Source organism: Mytilus galloprovincialis, chromosome 1 (genome assembly GCF_965363235.1).
Source record: "Mytilus galloprovincialis chromosome 1, xbMytGall1.hap1.1, whole genome shotgun sequence".
Lineage (NCBI taxonomy): Eukaryota > Metazoa > Mollusca > Bivalvia > Mytilida > Mytilidae > Mytilus > Mytilus galloprovincialis.
The window spans coordinates 122,754,450-122,769,474 of record NC_134838.1 but is presented as its reverse complement, the minus strand read 5'-3'; the positions used below and the strand labels follow the sequence as shown (position 1 = coordinate 122,769,474).

Below are 15,025 nucleotides of genomic sequence, written 5' to 3'. Positions count from 1 at the left end.
CTTATGAACTCTTACTGCATGCTTTAATCTGTTTAACTCTCAGTCCTGTCTTTGCTCCTTGAGAAGACTCTACAAATTTGAATATATACACTGGGGCATTTTTGGTGAGGAGTGGAGGTTGGGTATATTTTGTTTGAATATTTCATAAATCCTTATAATGAAAAATCAGAGGTTTAGCTATAAAACCAGGTTTAATATACCATATTCTACATAAGAAAATGCCTGTACCCAGTCAATAATATATGACATTTTTTATCCATTAGTTTGATGTGTTTTAGCTTTTGATTTTGTTATTTGCTTAGAGACTTATCCTCAGTGTTCCATATTTGTTATATTACTTTTCCTACAACATTTGGTTTCAATCTGGTAATCTATAATTATTCATGAAATGTTACTAACAGATGATGGACTTCATGGAGATTGCAATAGCACATTCTAGCTTTTGTCAAGGTCCGTATAATATTTGAAAATATTGCTCCGACAATATAATGTCCTTTACAAATTGGAAAAAATTATAATGTCTTGGTCTTTTAACAGAACACTTCACACATAACAAAGGTAAATCTCTTTGCTATTACTGTGCTACAATCAGGATAATGCAATGCTAAGGTGTACATTAACTACCACAGATATACTGCACAGTTCAAATGTACTACCTTTAGGGGCTGATCCTAGACTTTGAAAGTGGTGTAATTCCATAAAATAAAAATAAACAGCTGCACCATAAGCGCATGTTACGCCCGTCGCTTTTTCAAAGAATAAATTTCAATAACTTCTCTATGTCATATCACAAATTCATGAAATCTTATGAGGAAAGGGGGGGGGGGGGTATGTTAATAGATATAAACCCAACACCAAAGTTCGGCCGTTAGGTTTTCTTGTTTGAATTGTTTTCAATCGTCATTTTGGGACCTTTTACAGCTGACTATGCGGCATGGCTTTGCTCATTGTTGAAGGACGTATGATAACCTATAGCTGTTAATTTCTGTGTCTTGTGGTCTCTTGTAGAGATTTGTCTCATTAACAATTATACCACATCTTCTTTTTTAAATTAACAGAAAAGATAAAAAAAAAAAAAATCTACATGAAAGTCAAAAAATATAATATTGTATGTATGAACAACTAGAGGCTCTAAAGAGCCTGTGTCGCTCACCTTGGTCTATGTGCATATTAAACAAAGGACACAGATGGATTCATGACAAAATTGTGTTTTGCTGATAGTGATGTGTTTGTAGATCTTACTTTACTGAACATTCTTGGTACTTAGAATTTTCTCTATCTATAATAAACTTGGACCTTTAGATACAGTGAAAAATATTTTGTAAAAATTTACAAAAATTTACCAAATTAGTGAAAATTGTTAAAAATTGAATAAAATGGGCAACAACTCCTTAAGGGGTCAACTGACGATTTTGGTCATGTTGACTTATTTCTAGATCTTACTTAGCTGAACATTATTGCTGTTTGCAAGTTATCTCTATCTATAACAATATTCAAGATAATAACCAAAAACAGCAAAATTTCCTTAAAATTACTAATTCAGGGGCAGCAACCCAACAACAGGTTATCCGATTTATCTGAAAATTTCAAGGCAGATAGATCTTGACCTGTTACACAATTTTACCCCTGTCAGATTTGCTCTAAATGCTTTGGTTTTTGAGTTATAAGCCAAAAACTGCATTTTACCCCTATGTTCTATTTTTAGCCATGGCGGCCATCTTGGATGGTTGGCCGGGTCACCGGACACATTTTTTAAACAAGATACCCCAATGATGATTTTGGCCAAGTTTGGTGTAATTTGGCCAAGTAGTTTCAGAGGAGAAGATTTTTGTAAAAGATTACTAAGATTTACGAACTAGAGGCTCTAAAGAGCCTGTGTCGCTCACCTTGGTCTATGTGAATATTAAATAAAGGAAGCAGATTGAAAATTGACTACAAAGGTCAATAACTCCTACAGGGGTCAATTGACCATTTCGTTCATGTTTACTTATTTGTAGATCTTACTTTGCTGAAAATTATTGCTGTTTATAGTTTACCTATATCTATAATAATATTCGATATAATAACCAAAAACAGCAAAATGTCCTTAAAATTACCAATTCAGGGGCCGCAACCCAAAAACAGGTTGTCCAATTCATCTGAAAATTTCAGGGCAGATAGATCTTGACCTGATTGACAATTTTACTTCATGTCAGATTTTCTCTAAATTATTTGGTTTTTGAGTTATAAGCCAAAAACTGCATTTTACCCCTATGTTCTATTTTTAGCTGTGGCGGCCATCTTGGTTTGATGGCCAGGTCACCGGACACATTTTTTAAACAAGAAACCCTAAAGATGATTGTGGCCAAGTTTGGATCAATTTGGCACAGCAGTTTCAGAGAAGAAGATTTTAGTAAAAGATATATAAAATTTACGAAAAATGGTTAAAAATTGACTTTAAAGGGCAATAACTCCTAAAGAGGTCAACTGACCATTTTGGTCATGTTGACTTATTTGTAACTCTGACCTTGCTGAACATTATTGCTGTTTACAGTTTACCTATATCTATAATAATATTCAATATAATAACCAAAAACAGCAAAATTTCCTTAAAATTAACAATTTAGGGGCCGCAACCCAAAAACAGGTTGTCCAATTCATCTGAAAATTTCAGGGCAGATAGATCTTCACCTGATTAACAATTTTATCCATGTCAGATTTGCTCTAAATGCTTTGGTTTTTGAGTTATAAGCCAAAAACTGCATTTTACCCCTATGTTCTATTTATAGCCATGGCGGTCATCTTAGTTAGTTGGCGGGGTCACCAGACACAATTTTTAAACTAGATACCCCAATGATGATTGTGGCCAAGTTTCAAATAATTTGGTCCAGCAGTTTCAGAGGAGAAGATTTTTGTAAAAGATGACTAAGATTTACGAAAAATGGTTAAAAATTGACTATAAAGGGCAATAACTCCTAAAGTGGTCAACTGATCATTTTGGTCATGTTGACTTATTTGTAGATCTTACTTTGCTGAACATTATTGCTTTTTACAGTTTATCTCTATCTAAAATAATATTCAAGATAATAACCAAAAACATCAAAATTTCCTTAAAATTACCAATTCAGGGGCAGCAACCTAACAACGGAATGTCAGATTCATCTGAAAATTTCAGAGCAGATAGATCTTAACCTGATTAACAATATTACCCCATGTCAGATTTGCCCTAAATGCTTTGGTTTTTGAGTTATAAGCCAAAAACTGCATTTTACCCCTATGTTCTATTTATAGCCATGGCGGCCATCTTGGTTAGTTGGCAGGGTCACCGGACACAATTTTTAAACTAGATACCCCAATGATGATTGTGGCCAAGTTTGGTTAAATTTGGCCTAGTAGTTTCAGAGGAGAAGATTTTTGTAAAAGTTAACGCCGGACGCAGGACGACGACGGACGACGACGACGACGGACGGCGGACGCCAAGTGATGAGAAAAGCTCACTTGGCCCTTCGGGCCAGGTGAGCTAAAAATGGTTAAAAATTGACTATAAAGGGCAATAACTCCTAAAGGGGTCAACTGACCATTTCGGTCATGTTGACTTATTTGTAAATATTACTTTGCTGAACATTATTGCTGTTTACAGTTTATCTCTATCTATAATAATATTCAAGATAATAACCAAAAACAGCAAAATTTCCTTAAAATTACTAATTCAGGGGCAGCAACCCAACAACAGGTTATCCGATTTATCTGAAAATTTCAGGGCAGATAGATCTTGACCTGTTACACAAGTTTACCCCATGTCAGATTTGCTCTAAATGCTTTGGTTTTTGAGTTATAAGCCAAAAACTGCATTTTACCCCTATGTTCTATTTTTAGCCATGGCGGCCATCTTGGATGGTTGGCCGGGTCACCGGACACATTTTTTAAACAACATACCCCAATGATGATTTTGGCCAAGTTTGGTGTAATTTGGCCAAGTAGTTTCAGAGGAGAAGATTTTTGTAAAAGATTACTAAGATTTACGAAAAATGGTTAAAAATTGACTATAAAGGGCAATAACTCCTAAAGGGGTCAACTGACCATTTCGGTCATGTTGACTTATTTGTAAATATTACTTTGCTGAACATTATTGCTGTTTACAGTTTATCTCTATCTATAATAATATTCAAGATAATAACCAAAAACAGCAAAATTTCCTTAAAATTACTAATTCAGGGGCAGCAACCCAACAACAGATTATCCGATTTATCTGAAAATTTCAGGGCAGATAGATCTTGACCTGTTACACAAGTTTACCCCATGTCAGATTTGCTCTAAATGCTTTGGTTTTTGAGTTATAAGCCAAAAACTGCATTTTACCCCTATGTTCTATTTTTAGCCATGGCGGCCATCTTGGATGGTTGGCCGGGTCACCGGACACATTTTTTAAACAACATACCCCAATGATGATTTTGGCCAAGTTTGGTGTAATTTGGCCAAGTAGTTTCAGAGGAGAAGATTTTTGTAAAAGATTACTAAGATTTACGAAAAATGGTTAAAAATTGACTATAAAGGGCAATAACTCCTAAAGGGGTCAACTGACCATTTCGGTCATGTTGACTTATTTGTAAATATTACTTTGCTGAACATTATTGCTGTTTACAGTTTATCTCTATCTATAATAATATTCAAGATAATAACCAAAAACAGCAAAATTTCCTTAAAATTACTAATTCAGGGGCAGCAACCCAACAACAGATTATCCGATTTATCTGAAAATTTCAGGGCAGATAGATCTTGACCTGTTACACAAGTTTACCCCATGTCAGATTTGCTCTAAATGCTTTGGTTTTTGAGTTATAAGCCAAAAACTGCATTTTACCCCTATGTTCTATTTTTAGCCATGGCGGCCATCTTGGATGATTGGCCGGGTCACCGGACACATTTTTTAAACTAGATACCCCAATGATGATTTTGGCCAAGTTTGGTGTAATTTGGCCCAGTAGTTTCAGAGGAGAAGATTTTTGTAAAAGTTAACGACGCCGGACGACGGACGACGGACGACAGACGACGGACGACGGACGACGGACGCCAAGTGATGGGAAAAGCTCACTTGGCCCTTTGGGCCAGGTGAGCTAAAAAAAGGGGCTCCATAAAGGTTCTCCTACATTTTTTGTCCTATGGTCAAATGGTCACTTTTAGAAATTTCTTTATAGTTAACCATCTTGAATCGATCAAATGTGTGCACAATGCGTGGGACATTGGAAATTTATTCTTGCATTTCACATGGGACACCAAAGTCTTGTATTCATGAATGATTACAACTTGTTGGGACTAGAAAGCATTGATAATTCAGAGTGGCTATTTGTCCTGCTAGCCGAAGGAATAGTGCTAGGGATATTTGTCTGGCCATTGCAATACGCATGTCATATAATGTGCGTTTGGAAGTGCGTTTAATATTATCTTCAGTAGCACCAAGGGGTCGCGTGTAATCCGATCACTGATTTCCAATTTTAAGATCATGGCTGAAAACGGCGATATCAATATTTGTGATAAATTTTGCAGTTTTCAGAATTTGACAATAGAACACGATAGTATGAACTTCAAGAATGATATAATCTTATAACAGGGGATAAAAAAACTAGAGGCTCTAAAGAGCCTGTGTCGCTCACCTTGGTGTATGTGAATATTAAACAAAGGACACATGACAAAATTGTGTTTTGGTGATGGTGATGTGTTTGTAATTCTTACTTTACTAAACATTCTTGCTGCTTACAATTATTTCTATCTTTAATGAACTTGGCTCAGTCGTTTCAGTGAAAATGCTAGTGAAAATTTACAAATTTTATGAAAATTGTTAAAAATTGACTATAAAGGGCAATAACTCCTTAGGGGGTCAATTGACCATTTTGGTCATTTTAACTTATTTTTAGGTCTTACTTTCCTGTACATTATTGCTGTTTACAGTTTATCTCTAACTATAATAATATTCAAAATAATAACAAAAAAACGGCAAAATTTCCTTAAAATTACCAATTCAGGGGCAGCAACCTAACAATCAATTATCCGATTCATCTTAAAATTTTAGGGAAGACAGATCTTCACCTAATAAACAATTTCATATCCTGTCAAATTTGCCCTAAATGCTTTGGTTTTTGAGTTATAAGCCAAAAACTGCATTTTACCCCTATGTTCTATTTTTAGCCATGGCAGCCATCTTGGTTGGTTGGCCGAGTCAAGCCACACATTTTAATACTAGATACCCCAATGATGAGTGTGGCCAAGTTTGGTTTAATTTGGCCCAGTAGTTTCAGAGGAGAAGATTTTTCTAAAAGATAACTAAGCTTTACGAAAAATGGTTAAAAATTGACTATCAAGGGCAATAACTCCTAAAGGGGTCAACTGACCATTTTGGTCATGTTGACTTATTTGTAAATCTTTTTTTGCTGAACATTATTGCTATTTACAATTTATCTCTATCCATAATAATATTCAAGATAATAACTAAAAACAGCAAAATTTCCTTAAAATTACCAATTCAGGGGCAGCAACCTAACAATCAATTATTTGATTCATCTTAAAATTTTAGGGCAGACAGATCTTCACCTAATAAACAATTTCATATCCTGTCAAATTTGCTCTAAATGCTTTGGTTTTTGAGTTATAAGCCAAAAACTGCATTTTACCCCTATGTTCTATTTTTAGCCATGGCAGCCATCTTGGTTGGTTGGCCGAGTCAAGCCACACATTTTTAAACTAGATACCCCAATGATGATTGTGGCCAAGTTTGGTTTAATTTGGCCCAGTAGTTTCAGAGGAGAAGATTTTTCTAAAAGATATTAAGATTTACGAACTAGAGGCTCTAAAGAGCCTGTGTTGCTCACCTTGGTCTAAGTGAATATTAAAACAATGGACACAGATGGATTCATGAAAAAATTGTGTTTTGGTGATGGTGATGTGTTTGTAGATCTTACTTTAATAAACATTCTTGCTGCTTACAATTATCTCTATCTATAACAGTTCTTTCTGTGGAAAATGTTATTGAAAATTTTCAAATTTTAAGAAAATTGTTAAAAGTTGATTATGAAGGGCAATAACTCCTTAGGGGGTCAATTGACTATTTTGGTCGTACTGACTTATTTTTACTTCTTACTTTGTTGTACATTATTGCTGTTTACAGTTTATCTCTATCTATAATAATATTCAAGATAATAACAAAAAAACAGCAAAATTTCCTCACAATTACCAATTCAGGGGCAGCAACCTAACAACCGATTATTTGATTCATCTGAAAATTCCAGGGCAGATAGATCGTGACCTGATCAACAATTTTACTTCCTGTCAGATTTGCTCTTAATGCTTTGGTTTTTGAGTTATAAGCCAAAAACTGCAATTTACCCCCATGTTCTATTTTTAGCCATGGTGGCCATCTTGGTTTGTTGGCCGATTTACCTGACACATTTTTTTAACTAGATACCCCAATGATGATTATGGCTAAGTTTGGTTTAATTTGGCCCAGTAGTTTCAGAGGAGAAGATTCTTCTAAAAGATTACTAAGATTTACGAAAAATGGTTAAAAATTAACTATAAAGGGCAATAACTCCTAAAGTGGTCAACTGACCATTTTGGTCATGTTGACTTATTTGTAGATCTTACTTTGCTGAACATTATTGCTGTTTACAGTTTATCTCTATCTATAATAATATTCAAGATAATAACCAAAAACAGCAAAATTTCCTTAAAATTACCATTTCAGGGGCAGCAACCCAACAACAAATTGTCCGATTCATCTGAAAATTTCAGGGCAGATGGAACTTGACCTGATGAACAATATTACCCCACGTCAGATTTGCTCTAAATGCTTTGGTTTTTGAGTTATAAGCCAAAAACTGCATTTTACCCCTATGTTCTATTTTTAGCCATGGCGGCCATCTTGGTTGGTTGGCCAGGTCACCGGACACATTTTTTAAACTAGATACCCCAATGATGATTATGGCCAAGTTTGGTTAAATTTGGCCCAGTAGTTTCAGAGGAGAAGATTTTTCTAAAAGATTACTAAGATTTACGAAAAATGGTTAAAAATTGACTATTAAGGGCAATAACACCTAAAGTGGTCAACTGACCATTTTGGTCATGTTGACTTATTTGTAGATCTTACTTTGCTGACCATTATTGCTGTTTACAGTTTATCTCTATCTATAATAATATTCAAGATAATAACCCAAAACAGCAAAATTTCCTTAAAATTACCATTTCAGGGGCAGCAACCCAACAACGGAATGTCCGATTCATCTGAAAATTTCAGGGCAGATAGATCTTGACCTGATGAACAATTTTACCCCCATGTCAGATTTGCTCTAAATGCTTTGTTTTTGAGTTATAAGCCAAAAACTGCATTTTACCCCTATGTTCTATTTTTAGCCATGGCGGCCATCTTGCTTGGTTGGCCGGGTCACCGGACACATTTTTTAAACTAGATACCCCAATGATGATTATGGCCAAGTTTGGTTAAATTTGGCCCAGTAGTTTCAGAGGAGAAGATTTTTGTAAAAGTTAACGCCGGACGACGGACGCAGGACGACGACGGACGACGGACGCCAAGTGATGAGAAAAGCTCACTTGGCCCTTCGGGCCAGGTGAGCTAAAAATGAAATCACACAGAATGGGAAAAAAAGATTTTTTTTTTTTCCACCCCCCACCCCAATGTTACATTATATTACGGATTACAAATGTATCGAGGTTTGTGATTGGATAACAACACAGAGATGTCAGTATATATTCAGGAAACTGCCGGGGTATATACGACGTTTTAATCCCCAATTGGAACCTCAAAAACGTCATCATAACACCGGTTACTATGAAGAATCTGAAGAGAAGAATATAGACAAGATTGTGAGTGAAGCAAAAATGAAGTCATATTGCAATTTGAAAATAAAATCTTCTATTTCTGTATTTTTTACATAAATTTCTATTTTTGCAGTTATTGAGTGGATGTTGCTATGGATAATATGTGTTTCCGTGGTAATAATTGAAGTCAACAACACTTGACGATAGTAATTTAAAGTTTGCGTTAGCTTTTATGTATTTTCTTATTGGTTATACAACAATTCAGGACATTTAAGCTCTTAAACTGCAATATTCTGCAAATAAAAACTCCGTTTCCAAGGAAAAAATCGGTTGCTATGGTGACAAAACTAAACTAGAGGCTCTAAAGAGCCTGTGTCGCTCACCTTGGTCTATGTGCATATTAAACAAAGGACACAAATGGATTCATGACAAAATTGTATTTTGGTGATGGTGATGTGTTTGAAGTTCTTACTTTACTGAACGATTTTGCTTCTTACAATTATATCTATCATGAACTTTGCCCATTAGTAACAGAGAACTATATTTGGTAAAAATTTACATAAATTTACCAAATTAATGAAAATTGTTAAAAATTGACTATAAAGGGCAATAACTCCTTAAGGGGTCAATTGACCATTTAGGTCATGTTGACTTATTTGTAGATCTTACTTTGCTGAACATTATTGCTGTTTACAGTTTATCTCTAACTATAATAATATTCAAGATAATAACCAAAAACAGCAAAATTTCTTCAAAATTACCAATTCAGGGGCAGCAACCCAACAACCGATTGACCGATTCATCTGAAAATTTCAGGGCAGATAGTTCTTGACCTGATAAACATTTTTATCCCCTGTCAGATTTCCTCAAAATGCTTTGGTTTTTGAGTTATAAGCCAAAAACTGCATTTTACCCCTATGTTCTATTTTTAGCGGTGGTGGCCATCTTGGTTGGTTGACCAGGTCACGCCACACATTTTTTAAACTAGATACCCCAAAGATGATTGTGGCCAAGTTTGGATTAATTTGGCCAAGTAGTTTCAGAGGAGAAGATTTTTGTAAAAGATTACTTTAATTTACGAAAAATGGTTAAAAATTGACTATAAAGGGCAATAACTCCTAAACGGGTCAACTGACCATTTTGGTCATGTTGACTTATTTGTAGATCTTACTTTGCTGAACATTATTGCTGTTTACAGTTTATCTCTATCTATAATAATATTCAAGATAACAACCAAAAACAGCAAAATTTCCTCAAAATTACCAATTCAGGGGCAGCAACCCAACAACCGATTGACCGATTCATCTGAAAATTTTAGGGCAGATAGATCTTGACCTGATAAACATTTTTATCCCATGTCAGATTTCCTCAAAATGCTTTGGTTTTTGAGTTATAAGCCAAAAACTGCATTTTACCCCTTTGTTCTATTTTTAGCCGTGGCGGCCATCTTGGTTGGTTGACCAGGTCACGCCACACATTTTTTAAACTAGATACCCCAAAGATGATTGTGGCCAAGTTTGGATTAATTTGGCCAAGTAGTTTCAGAGGAGAAGATTTTTGTAAAAGATTACTTTAATTAACGAAAAATGGTTAAAAATTGACTATAAAGGGCAATAACTCCTAAACGGGTCAACTGACCATTTTGGTCATGTTGACTTATTTGTAGATCTTACTTTGCTGAACATTATTGCTGTTTACAGTTTATCTCTAACTATAATAATATTCAAGATAATAACCAAAAACAGCAAAATTTCTTCAAAATTACCAATTCAGGGGCAGCAACCCAACAACCGATTGACCGATTCATCTGAAAATTTCAGGGCAGATAGATCTTGACCTGATAAACATTTTTACCCCATGTCAGATTTGCTCTAAATGCTTTGGTTTTTGAGTTATAAGCCAAAAACTGTATTTTACCCCTATGTTCTATTTTTAGCCGTGGCGGCCATCTTGGTTGGTTGACCGGGTCACGCCACACATTTTTTAAACTAGATACCCCAATGATGATTGTGGCCAAGTTTGGTTTGATTTGGCCCAGTAGTTTCAGAGGAGAAGATTTTTGTAAAAGTTAACGACGACGGACGACGACGACGGACGACGGACGACGGACGACGACGGACGACGGACGCCAAGTGATGAGAAAAGCTCACTTGGCCCTTCGGGCCAGGTGAGCTAAAAAGATCCCATTATTATTCGTTAAATACCAATTTTCGTGGATTTCGTGGGTAAAGGTGAACCACGAAATTAAGTGTTCAACGAATGACAAATTTCCTATAGGCCTGTATGCAATCTTCTGCAAAACCACGAAATTAAATATCCACGAACATGCGAGTTTTCCTTAATCCACGAAAATTGGTACCCACGAAAATAAGTGAACCCACAATAGCAGAGCAGAACAAAACTTAAACTTGATCTGTAACTCATTGTGGTTAACTCACATACCAAAAATCAGCCCAATATCTGAAAGACTTTAGAAAAAAAGTCCATATAACTGTGATTTTCATCAATTTATCAAAGTCCAAAGCCCGTAATTTCAGCAAAAATTAGCAGAGCAGAACGAAACTTAAACTTGATCTGTAACTCATCATGGTTAACTCACATACCAAAAATCAGCCCTATATCTGAAGGCGTTTAGAAAAACACTCTGTATAATGGTTTGTTGCAGAATGACAGACAAGTGTAAAACTATATGGCCCCAACAACTTCATTGATTGGCCATAAAAAGAATTCAGGATTAAAACAAATCCAGGCAAGTCAATTGGGGAGGTGGTGCCTTGCCAATAATGGGGGTTAAAATTTAGAAAAGAAGGGTAAGATATTAATATCTTATTAATCAGGAATTTGATTATACCTTTTCCTTTGCTGCATTGTCCAAACTGTATTCATTTGGTTTTGTGTTGACTTCAAAACAGATTTTGTAAGCGAATCCAATTGATGTCTTTTTTCCTGTCAAAGTAACAATACAGTTAAATAAAAATCCAATCTTTGTAGGATTAAAAAGAAGAGACGAGTCTATAGAACAGCAATACTACACAACCAAAAGACATAAAGAGGTTAAACTACAAAGTCCAGGATTAATGCAAATTTTATAAACAAAATGAAGCTCATCCTCAAAAATATTGAAGAGCATAAGTTAAGGAACAAAATAGTATAAAAATATTTTTTGGTAGGTTATAGAACTCCTTTTTCCGATATGATTTTGACTTTTACCTTATATTTAGCATTGGCATTGTTTGGGTCTCAAATATCAAGAATCTGCTTAAATTTTGGTAAATGTCATGAAACGAAAAGTGGGTAATATGTGGCAAACTATTTTACCCTGTTTTGAAAGGAAAACCCAAGGAGTCTGAACATCTGACAAAAAAGCTGACTTAAGTTAACTTTGAAAGGATAAGTTATGTCTATCTCTAATTATCACAAGATATGATTTAGACCAACAGATAGACAATAGTATACCATAATACTTCTAGTCTTTAATGAATGTGAGAACCCAGTTAAATTCAACTCTATGAGAGATGCTTTGGATGATACACATTGAAACAACTATGCAATAATTTGTTATGAAAATGAAATTCTTACACCAATATGTCTCTGAACATCTATGCCAAACGCTTTGAGTAAAGTGGAGACCTCTGTTGTAGGATCTACATCTGACAATATCTCACTACTTCTATCTGATACCATATCACTTGAATACATTTGTTCTTCCACCATATATTTCTGCTCTGGAATAATAGAAAGACCCACATGACTTTGACATTTATTAAAGCAAGCTTTGATATAACTGTGTTTGAAAAAGTTATATTAAATCAAGGTAGTCAAAAAGTAATGTTTTTTTCCCCAAAAAAAGCTAAGCCTTTCCTCGTCTTAATCCAATAAGACACAACTAGAGGCTCTAAAGAGCCTGTGTCGCTCACCTTGGTACATTTGTATATGTGAATATTCAACAAAGGACACAGATGGATTCGTGACAAAATTGTGTTTTGGTGATGGTGATATATTTGTAGATCTAACTTTACTGAACATTCTTGCTGCGTACATATATCCCCATCTATAATGATTGGCCCAGTAGTTTCAGTTGAAAGTGTTAGTAAAAATTTACAAATTTATGAAAATTGTTAAAAATTGACTATCGATTCGTCTGAAATTTTCAGGGCAGATAGATCTTGACCTGATAAACAATTTAACCCATGCCAGTTTTGCTCTTAATGCTTTCGTTTTTGAGTTATAAGCCAAAAACTGCATTTTATCCCATGTTCTATTTTTAGCCATGGCAGCCATCTTGGTAGGTTGACCAGGTCAACGGACACAATTTTTAAACTAGATACCCCAATGATGATTGTGGCCAAGTTTGGTTTAATATGGCGCAGTAGTTTCAGAGGAGAAGATTTTTGTAAAAGATAACTAAGATTTACGAAAAATGGTTATAAATTGACTATAAAGGGCAATAACTCCTAAAGGGGTCATTTGACCATTTCGGTCATGTTGACTTATTTGTAAATCTTATTTTGCTGAACATTATTGCTGTTTACAGTTTATCTCTATCTATAATATTTTTCAAGATAATAACCAAAAACAGCAAAATTTTCTTAAAATTACCAATTTAGGGGTAGCAACCCAACAACAGGTTGTTCGATTCATCTGAAATTTTCAGGGCAGATAGATCTTGACCTGATAAACAATTTTACCCCATGTCAGAATTGCTCTAAATGCTTTGGTTTTTGAGTTATAAGCCAAAAACTGCATTTTACCCCTATGTTCTATTTTTAGCCATGGCGGCCATCTTGGTTGGTTGACCGGGTCACCGGACACAATTTTTAAACTAGATACCCCAATGATGATTGTGGCCAAGTTTGGTTTAATTTGGCGTAGTAGTTTCAGAGGAGAAGATTTTTGTAAAAGTTAACGCCGGACGCAGGACGACGACGGACGACGACGACGGACGACGACAGACGCCGGACGCAAAGTGATGAGAAAAGCTCACTTGGCCCTTTGGGCCAGGTGAGCTAAAAAAGTTTAAAAACTGAAATAAAATTATTTGTCTGAATATAATGAATAGTAGTACACTATATTTAAGGAATGTGCCTGTATATTGCATGAAAGGTAAAATGACAGTAACAGGTCATTAACCAATTCATTTAAACTCATACATATTATGCAATGTACTTGTCCGACATATATTGGTTTTGTGTTACCTGACAAATTTTTTTTTATTATTCTAAAGAAGTTAAGACAATATTTGCCTTTCCAAAATGAAGTATTTGTTGTGTGTTCAAGTTTCAATGTTTTACTCTTTAGTTCACTAACCATTTGGACCCTCAATTTTCATAATCTTAACTTTATTACTAAAATAATTAACAAACCTCTGAATAACTTTCTTGGAATGTAGGCTTTATCTAGATCATCATCATCCTGAGAACTTTCTAGATCTGAGGTCATTATAGCCTGTTACTAGTTAAGGAAGTAATTCATAAAGCTCTTGAAACAAGATTACAGACCCTCATATGAGAGCATTCTTCATAAACACATCAGTCAAACCTATTTTTTCTTAAAATTTGGATAGTCAAATTACTATTTGTTCAATGCCTTCTTTTTAACCGGGATGAGTCAAACTCAGTTGATTATGAAAAAGGGATACAACACTTTTAATATGATACTTTATAAGTTCTCAACCATGAATAAAACAAGCAACAGACAGACAAGATGTTTCTAAATTTGAATATTTGAATATTTTAGATTGTCAATCATTGTTATCAGGTATAGTACAATCTCCATTTTAGAAGAAATTTCAGCCTTACTCATTTATTGATTTGTTCTGCATAGTGAGAACACAACATTAAGGACTGACAATTGGACTGCCACTTGGGAACCAGGGTCCGAAGGATGGAGGCAGGCATTAAACCTTGCAACAGGCCATCTTAACTAGAGGCTCTAAAGAGCCTGTGTCGCTCACCTTGGTCTATGTGCATATTACACAAAGGACACAGATGGATTCATGACAAAATTGTGTTTTGCTGATAGTGATGTGTTTGTAGATCTTACTTTACTGAACATTCTTGGTACTTACAATGTTCTCTATCTATAATAAACTTGGACCTTTAGATACAGTGAAAAATATTTTGTAAAAATTTACAAAAATTTACCAAATTAGTGAAAATTGTTAAAAATTGAATAAAATGGGCAACAACTCCTTAAGGGGTCAACTGACGATTTTGGTCAT

General features: G+C 34.9%; 1 protein-coding gene across 2 annotated transcripts in view; it reads right to left on the bottom strand.

The window, feature by feature from the left end:
* The window catches only part of LOC143056448 (uncharacterized), a 102,679-nt gene that overhangs the window by 18,450 nt on the left and 69,204 nt on the right, over positions 1-15,025 (bottom strand). For both annotated transcript variants that reach the window (XM_076229537.1, XM_076229531.1), the window contains exons 33-35: positions 14,169-14,250; positions 12,385-12,530; positions 11,657-11,751 (exon numbers count right to left, since the gene is read on the bottom strand). In XM_076229537.1, coding sequence (XP_076085652.1) covers positions 11,657-11,751; positions 12,385-12,530; positions 14,169-14,250 — 323 coding nt within the window. The remainder of the gene's footprint in view (positions 1-11,656; positions 11,752-12,384; positions 12,531-14,168; positions 14,251-15,025) is intronic.